At 30.8% G+C, this 9901-nt stretch overlaps 1 protein-coding gene across 1 annotated transcript; it reads left to right on the top strand.

The window, feature by feature from the left end:
- The first annotated feature begins 892 nt into the window (after positions 1 to 892).
- On the top strand, positions 893 to 9530 carry LOC142322945 (uncharacterized). The gene is made up of 4 exons (XM_075362039.1): positions 893 to 1052; positions 3202 to 3357; positions 3999 to 4163; positions 9162 to 9530. Exons 1-4 carry the CDS (start codon positions 894 to 896, stop codon positions 9330 to 9332), a joined length of 651 nt encoding a protein of 216 aa, XP_075218154.1. The 5' UTR covers position 893; the 3' UTR covers positions 9333 to 9530.
- Positions 9531 to 9901: the final 371 nt, after the last annotated feature.

Genomic DNA, 9901 nt, shown 5'->3' with positions numbered 1-9901 from the left:
TATGCATACAACAAATCATTCAGGTAAATCAGTAAAAATTGTAAGTTTCTGTTGTGAATTAATCCATCAAAAAAAAAAAAAAACACATAAAAAGAGAAGTGATTTACAAAATCAAAGACTAGTAAAATAAATTAAATTCAGAATGAGGTAATTGTGTGACTTCATAAAGGAATATGGAGGAGGATCTATCAATTTGCTTTTAAAAGCATCTTAGAATAGTATAATGTGAAATTCTGCAACTTGCTAATCATCTTTTGGAATTAACAGACTAAGAATCCTGGTTTGTATATTCGTTCTAAATTTTTAGATATTTATTGGATGAAATTTATTCTGAATGAAAACAGACATGGTGCAGGGACCTGCCTCAGAACACATTACCATATGACAACAGCAAGATTTTTAAAAGATTAAAATTCAACTAACAGAAAAAGGAATGTGATTAAATTACTGTTTAAAATACTATACATTAATTAAACTTGAAAAATAAAAATTGGTCCAGTAATTATAGAGCTATTTGGGTTTGAATATTCAAAAAAAATAATGACCACATGACAATGTGATTATTGTGTTTATGTGTGTTTGTATGTATGTTTTGTTTTCTGTCTCGCTCTCACCAGCGCTCATACATTTACTACTGCTCTACTTCCTTTTCTGGTATATGACATCTTATCTTGCAATCAATCTTCTTTTTATTAAAAAAAAACAGAAAAAACTAGTGTTATTTATTATTATGAAATTGAATAGAAATTCATAAATTTTATTTTCACAGAATTATTTGATGTCAACATAATATTATCTACAATTACATCCAATATTTTATTTTATCAATGGCAATGCACTCAGGAAGTTATAATATTTTGAAATCATACATATATTTAAAGGAATATTTTTCAATGCTTACTTCTTTTATTCACAACTGTAGAAGTATATACTACGTAATATTATTAAAACAAAACTTATTGATTCTAAAAAAAATGAAGTCTTTAATCAGAATTATAGTTATAAACATAGTGTTATTTATTTCAGTATTTTGTTTGGTGCAAGAAAGTTCTGTAAGTTTATTTATTATATTTTTAAATTACGCTAACAACCACATAATTAATAAGTGGTTTATTAGTTCCTGAGTAATGGGGACGTTAACAAATTACAATGTATGTTGTGATAATTTTTCTTTTACAGAAGTTTAATATTTTGGTCAACAATTGTTATGCCTAGAATGATACTACTAGCACCATGCTTAATCACCTAATTATATAATACTACAGCTAAATAATAATTTTCAATGGTCATTTATTTAAAACCTGATACAAATTTTATTTTAACAGTTCAGTTAATTTAAGTTGTGTATAAATTTAAAAAGGTTCAGCAAATAGTTTACTTAACCATTTGGTAAATCTACTGTAGAAGCAATTATTAAAGAATTTCATCAAATCCCGAATTACATTTTCAACATGATTCTGTAAAATGTTATTTTGCACAATATATCTACAACATTGAATACATCCTATTTTTAAGGCTTAGAATAATAATAATAATAAATAAAATTAATAATTAATAATTAATAATGCCCTGAGGTAGATAATTCAAATTTTATTTAGAAACTATACATTACTACATCTGTCAGAAAAGTACATATTTAATGTAAACAAAAACCAAATTTTTTTTTATGAGAAAAATTTGTAAAACAAAATTTACTGTATAAAACTTTTATAAAAACTGGAAATATCGCGACCCCAGAACCACCTAGCGGGTGTCCATTTTTCGCAAAAATATTTCTTTTTACGTAATAACCATATTTTAATACTAATAACTAGTCATGCTTTTGTTGCTCTTAATTCTACATGTCCTTAAGTTGCTCCGCCGGGATTCATAATGCGAACAATTAATTCCTCAAAAGAATGTGTGTTTTTTTGTATAATTAGTTTTCATCCATTCCCAGATGCAAAAATCTGTAGGTGTTAGATCAGGTGATCTTAGTTAATGTAAATGGGAACATAATAAAGGGATAATAACTGAAACCAGTTGGGTTTTCAATCAGGTTTTTTGGTATGGACAATATTTTTGTATTGTGGTAACATGATAAATGTTTTAAAACAGCTGAATAATAATGCTTGTTCCTACAGGCTTTAACACTTGTTAAACCCTGGTTTAGTTTTAAACTGGAAGAAAATTAAAACAGTGGTGTCTGACATCTCCTGCGTTGTTTTCTCTTTTTATGAACCACCTATTTGAATGTATTGGTGGAGAAGTAATGATACTAACATCAAATTAAGCATTTTATTGTATGTAGATGATATGGTTTTGTTAATTGACGATGTATTGACATTACAGAGTATGATGGGCAATTTACATAAATTCAGAAATAAAGATGGAATTTGCTGCTTAATGTGCAGAAATCGAAAATTATTATTCTTAGGAGGTAGAAGAACTGGCAGAAATGAAAGAAATAGAAATTTTTTAATATAAATCTTATAATTATTTCTCTTTTGTTATAAATTAATGTATTAACAAATTCATTGTTAATATTATTAGAAACGTGTAGGAGGACATGTGGGGTATGTGTGCATGAGTAAATATAAAGTTCCTATTAAGTTATAACAAATATATTTAATATTTGAATTATCGAATTCTGTAACATGTATAGGCTAATGTCCTAGCTAGAATGGACACAATAGCAATGTCTAATGTAGTAAACCTGAAATACAATTTATACAAGTAGTTAAAATCCATTTTCCCCTAACAGTAGTGTAAAATTAAATGTTAAATAAAAATAAAGGGTATTTTTTTTACTTGATTTCACCACATAAGCATGAAGCTTGTGCATGGGAAATGAAAATGAAGTTTTGTAGCATATGATAAATGCCATGCCTGACTGGGACTCGAACCCGGGACCTCCAGATGAAAGGTTGAAACATTACCACTCTGCTACAGAGATTATTACATGTTTAATGCACATCAGAGAGAATGATTTAAATGTTGTCCTTCAATTCTTATGCATTTATGACAGTGTTTTACTTCTGAATTGGACATCTCTTCCAATAAAATTTTTTTTCCGATTAAATGAAATTACATCCTAAATTTTCAAATTTTTTTCTTTATAGATTTGTAATTCCCATTTCAAAATAGACAAATTGAAAAAGATTCTTCCCGTAATATTTAAGGCAAATTTTACAATATTTTTAAATTATTTATTTATTGCAGGGGCCGTATGTTATTAAAGTAAAAAGTCTATCTGAGTGTAAAAATACCGGAACGCATTCGTTGATAATACAAATTAAAGTTCAGATGATTAATAAAACTCATCATGCTGTTACAAGTAATATAACTTCTAATATTGAACTAAATAATGACATTCGGGTGAGTCAAATAAATTCTAAATTTATTTCATTCTGTATTTAGATTTAAGTAAAATGGATTATTTAACCAGATTAGTGATCATCATGGTTGTTCAGTCAGCAACTGTTTTTCTGTATCAGCAATAATACTGTATTGTAAGTGACATATAGGATCATTGTCACTATAAGCAATTTAGAATTGCTTTCAACTGTGGTGAACTGAAGAGGTGTCAGTTGTATATTTGGCAAAACGATAAGCAACAGTATAGTTGTTCAGCCAATAAGAAAACAAAAAACCACATTACTGACTAAGTTTGGCATTAGATGCTTGTTATTTTTCATAATACCTAAACTGTTTTCTAGAGAGAGTTGTGACTCAATTAAGGTTACCTACAATGTGTTACGTTTATATCAATTAAAATACATCAGTACGAGTACGTACATAAAAAACTAAGTTAGAATAACATGATGGTATATTATATTAAAACATAAATATATGTGCAAGTATGCAGAATATATTTTTCAGTTTTATTATGGTAATGAAATACCTTAAATTGAAATAATTTGAAAATCTTTCATCTTATAATATTAGTATTTAAATATTTATAATTTTTCTTCATTATTATTATTATTATTATTATTATTATTATTTTTAAACTACAGGTGAGAACTATTGCAAAATTTAAAAACGGAGGAGCAGATAAATGGATCAACATTTTGGATGTAACATTGAAAATGTGTGATGCGATTGAAAGACATCAATTTAAAAACATTGTTATGGATGTTTTTAAGGCAGCTGGTGAAGATTATAAATGTCCTGTTAAAAAGGTAAGATAACATTCACTTGACTGGTTTTACTTATGTTCAAGAACTTAAAGTAGTAGATTTATAATTTTACTTGAATTTTGAAAAAAATTTCTTAAAAATAGCAGGAAAGTAATCAAAAGGAATATCAGTTTAATCATTAATAATATTTCTTTTAAGTCAGATGATTTCATTTTAATATTAATCCATTTTTGTAACAAAGACTTTTCAGATGTCACTAAATTCACATAAAAATTATTCATTCAGGAATAGAAAAAAATGCTTCACACCTTATGTGGTTTTCATTAGCCGAATAAAAAATATCATATAGCAATAATCATCCTAAGCTGCAGGTGACGTAGTCTGAAATTTAACATATTTTTTTTAAATTAAGCTTTAGAATTAGAGATGCGTAATAATATATTGCCTTTTATGAACAAAAGTGCTCAATAATAGAATAATTTATTACTCCAAGAAACAAAACGGTTTTTGTCTAGTTGGAATGATCAATTTAATAATTTGAAGATTAATATTTATTGTAATTTAATTAATGTAATAAATACAGAAGGGTCCAAAGAAATTTACCCACTGTTTGCTAGTCCATATCTCATGACAAATTTGACTTGAGTGACAATTTTTGGCACTGAGAGAGGGTTATGGCATGTATTCAAAAAGACCACCAGCAGCTTCTATACAATGTCCATGGCACCAACTGCACACCAAACTATGGCTGTTAAGTGTATCTGGCGTAATGGCAGCACATGACTCTACAATTTTTTCACGTAGCTTGTTGATTTTTGCTGGTTTTTGTTGATACACGTCATTCTTGACGGTCCTCCAGAGGTGTCAAATCAGGAGACTGAGGTTGGTACTCAACAGCACCTCTTTGACCCACCCACTGTCCAGGTAAAGTTTTATTGAGGACAACCTGACATCTCAATGGTAGTGAGATGAGGCTTCATCATGTTGTACGTAAAAACATTCATCACCATACACGTTTGGATGGCAGGTAAGATCCTTGTCAGAAGCATATCAAGATACACCTCACCAGTTACAGTATCATCAAGAAGAAGAACCGATCAAACCACGTAATGATAGACCACACCACACAGCAACCCTTGGTAGATTCACTGCCCTGTCCACATGAGCGTGGGAATTTTCAGGGGCCCAGTAGACACAATTGTTCACAGTACCGTTAAGTTTGAATTGTGGCTCATTAGTTCACACAAACTTCCCTACAAATTCCTCATCCTTGCCAACCATGTGCTGAAACCATTCATAGTACTCCATCCTTCGATCTGGGTCGTCCTCATTCATTGCATCTAGCAGTCACTGCTATACACAATGTACACTTTCCACTTTGCACTCTTCAGAATGCATCTTACACTAGACCAGCCAATCCCACTTTTGCGCATTCCCTGGTTCACTGATTTTTGTGGTAATCAGGTGAAATGATGCAACACCACAGCACTCAATGGTGAACTTGTAGCTGTTCGTGGTCAGCCGGATCTTTCTTTGTTCCAAACTCTTTCTGCCACTGCCGTTGTACCTCATGAATGTTCTCGTACTTCCAGTACCACTTCGCACAGCCTTGTGTTCAACAAACAATAAGCGAACCTCAGTCACTGTTGCTACTCGACTGTCTTCTGTTGTACTGGCTAATATGACTGGCTCGTTCCACCAGCAACCACCTGTGCATGTGCGGCATAAATTGCCAGGTTTGCCTATCACGAAAAATTTAATACACTACACTACACATTAGATTAGTGAGTGTAAGTCTTTTTGTTTAGATATACTGGGTGTCCCATATAAAACGCAACCCATCAATTACTCATCCATGAAATTTCAAAAGTCAAGCTTACTCTCCTACTCGTTACTGAAATGTACTCGTCCAACATCTGAACATCGCGGCGACGCAGTAGAATACTACCGATACTAACAACAACGCAAACATAACGTTAAGTGTATTGCTAGATACAAGATGGTGTTTTCGCTAGATGAACGTGTTTTCATTGTTGAGTCATACTTCAGTACGAAATAAGTAGTTGCAGTGCAAGATTTGTTTCGCCATAAGTACTCAGATAAACCAGCTCCTAACAAAACATCAGTATTAAGGTTTGTTGTAAAATTTAGAGAGACTGGTTCTGTTAATAACAAGGAACACAAAAGATCTGCGTCAGTGTTGAATACAGATACAGTCACTGAAATCAAAGACCGATTACTCGCCTCGCCAAATAAATCGATCAGACATTTGTCTGCTGAAATTAATATGTCTAAATCAACTGTTCATCGGGCGACCAAACAATTACAATTACGATCTTATCTCATTCAAACGGTTCATCAACTTCTTGAGCCCGACAAAGAAAAACGGCTGCAATATTGTCAATGGTTCCGTCGATTTCTGCGTGAGGGAATTGTTATGGATTCATTATTTTCACAGATGAAGCACGGTTTCATTTTGATGGCTACATAAACAGCCAAAACAGTATAATTTGGAGTGCTGAAAATCCCCACGTTTATCACGAAAAACAATTACACTCGCAGAAGTCGGGCGTGTGGTGCGCGATATCGCGGAAGAAAATAATTGGCCCTATTTTTTTCGAGTACACCATTAATGCAGAACGATATCAGGATATTTTATTTCAGTTCATTGCACTCTTGGAAGAGGAAGACAGACACCGCTGGCTACAACATGACGGTGTGACATCGCACTACGCAGGTTCAACTTCTGATTTCGTTGAGGAATTCTTTGGTAATCGTGTTATCGGTCGAGGCTTGTGGTCACCAAGATCTCCAGATTTGAGTGCGGCGGATTTTTTTCTATGGGGTTACCTCAAAGATAAAGCCTACAGCAACAAACCACGAATACTTGAACAATTGAAAGTCAATATTGAACAAGCTGTATTAAATATCCAGCCACAAACTTTGAAAAAATTTGTAAGAAACGCTGTAAAAAGAATTGAAGCTTGTATTCAAGAAGATGGCGGCCACTTCCAACATTTACTCTAAATGTAAGGTAATGGATGGTAATAATAAAAATTACATTTACACATGCCTTTTTATTATTTCAATACCTACCAATATAAGGTTGGGTTGCGTTTTATATGGGACACTCTGTACTTACAAACGGTGAATACATTTTTTTCGCCTCTCTGGTCTTTATAATACTTTGCATTTAGTTTTTAATTTCATATTTTTACTGATTATTCATACCTCACTAATAATCATATTCCATAAATAAGTTGATGTACTTCTTAATACTAAATTAATCTTTTACGACAATAACTTATGAAACTTGAGGCTTTTCTTCTTGGTGCCTCACATGTTGTGTAACATGATCTTAAAGAGCATTATGTCTTCTGCTCAGATAGTTATCAAATGATTCTCTCAGTGAGGTGCTATTTAATATTGTGAATGGAAGGGATTTAAGGTATTTGAAGAGCATCTTAAGGTCGGAAAATATTTCAGCCAGGCAAGATGTAGTTGATGTTATTGCTTTCTATTCCATTGGTTTATTCTATGTTACACTAAAGAAGAGTTTTCAAGCTCTCATTACGTATGTTCACTTGGCATATTAATAGGCATTTGGCACACTTAACCAAAGGTGATTTTTAACCCCGTGAACATTTTTATATGCGAATCATGATCTATCAAAACATGAAAAATTAATCCCATATCTCAAGGGTTTGTTATAATGGCCAATATATTGTATTCTAGTAAACTAGGATAAGTGAACTATAATTGTTTTTGAGGGATTCATTCTCAAACTTCAGGGAAATTAACCTTTCGTTACCTCTAAATGCCTGGAAAAGCATTGTGATATGAGTTTGTGATGGCTTTCAACTGATATATTTATACTGAGAAATTTCATCTCTCTTTAAAGTTAGACCCTTTTATAAGCAAAACATTTAACAATAATGATGTGTGGGTATTTGTTGGAAAAGCAAGAAAGCAGCTCAAGTGATAGTTCGGATTATTGAAATGTAATCGTGAATCCTGATAGAGGAGTTTATACCTGAACTCCTCTATCCAAAGGTAAAATTATATATAACAATAATACTCGTAATAATAATTGTTATTATTATTATTACAATATTATAACAATAGGTCTCTAGTTTACTAAGTAGTCTAGTCTACTAAGTAAATAAGTAAACTAGAGACCTATTGTTATGATAATAGGATGGTGACCACCTGATTTAGCTAGTGCTTATCACTTCATTCCATCCTTAATTTTAATAATATATTAATTTGTAGTTATTGAGTATTATTAGCAGATTCTAGGAGTAGTTTTTGAGATTATCCAATTAGGTAATCCAAAAGGATGAGGTGCAATGCCAATAGGTGGTATAAATTTAATCTAAAAATACCTACATTTTTTAAAACTTTCCACACTGCCTATTATAGCTTAGCACATCACTTGTCTATTATACATTGGACAGATAAAAGTTATGGGAAAGAACAAAGGCTTCATGAACCTTTAACCAGTCAAAGAGATATCTCCATCCATGAACAAGATTTTAATGGGCATAAATGTTTTAAGCCAGTAGCCGATTACTTTATCGGGTACTGGTTTAGTTGATTTAATTCGTGCTCCAATCTTTTATACTATTATAAATATATTACTATTAATAAATATATTACTATTATAAATATTAGTTATTAGTTTTTTATTTTAAGTATTTGTAGGAATTTATTACGGGTCTTCACTTATAAGCTACCTAAGCAGCAGATGATGTTAATAAATTGAATACTAATTTGTTTTCGGTCAGTTTCCAGTATTTACTATTATCATTAGTCTGTTTATAACTTTAACAGTTTAATTTTACTGTTAGGAATTATTTCAAAACATGTCAATATTTAAAACATACTTTAAATAATTTGTGAAAGTACAATTAGCTTTACAGCAAGAAAAATAATTTAAAAATATATTCCTATTAATTTACATACTAATATTTAAGGCACTTAATCTATAGCCTGATAGCTTCAAAATATTTATAATGATTACATTTTTTGTTTTTGCAGGGAACATACAAAATAAATAATTACACGATAGATTTTAATGAAGCCTTTAAACTTCCAGTACTTCCATATGGTAATCTAACAAGTGATATTCTATTTTATTCTTTAAAAAGGAATCGACTGGTTCTAGAATCGTGCATTAACGTTGAAGTGGAAATAGCACCAAAGAATTAAAAAGATGATGATTAGAGTAAGATTCACATTATGCATATGAAAATAATACATGTTAGTATAATTTTTCTCTTTGGAATTAATAAAAGATTGTTTCATTATAAACGCTGTAATAAATTAAACATTACAAGCACTTATATATTTATCTTATTAACACGTATGTAATTATCAATTTAATCAATAATAAATGGTGGGATGTAACTATTTTGTTTTATTGTATTTCCTGGTTTCATTCAATTTACTTGTAAATAGTAAAATTTACTAATGTCATCGAAAGGTTATAGATTGTTAAATTAATCAAACTTTAAAGTGTCCTTTAAACTAAAATTCTATAAGACGGTATACCTACAGTGTGGTATTGTTTTATGAGATGTTTTTTCGGGATGCAGTATATCATCCGACTAGTTTTAATTCTTCCAAATTACTTACCTTGTCAGTACTTAGTCCCACATACCTTCCGTATCTAATTGCGGTTATATTATTTAAAATTGAGTGGTATTACTAAGTTGCCATTTTATAAATTCCATCATTAATAAACTTCACTGACTGCAATTTAAAATAAATATGGTTTG

This window comes from Lycorma delicatula, chromosome 4, assembly GCF_047948215.1.
Source record: "Lycorma delicatula isolate Av1 chromosome 4, ASM4794821v1, whole genome shotgun sequence".
Lineage (NCBI taxonomy): Eukaryota > Metazoa > Arthropoda > Insecta > Hemiptera > Fulgoridae > Lycorma > Lycorma delicatula.
The sequence above is the reverse complement of the archived record's forward strand: the minus strand, read 5'-3'. Positions and strand labels throughout refer to the sequence as shown.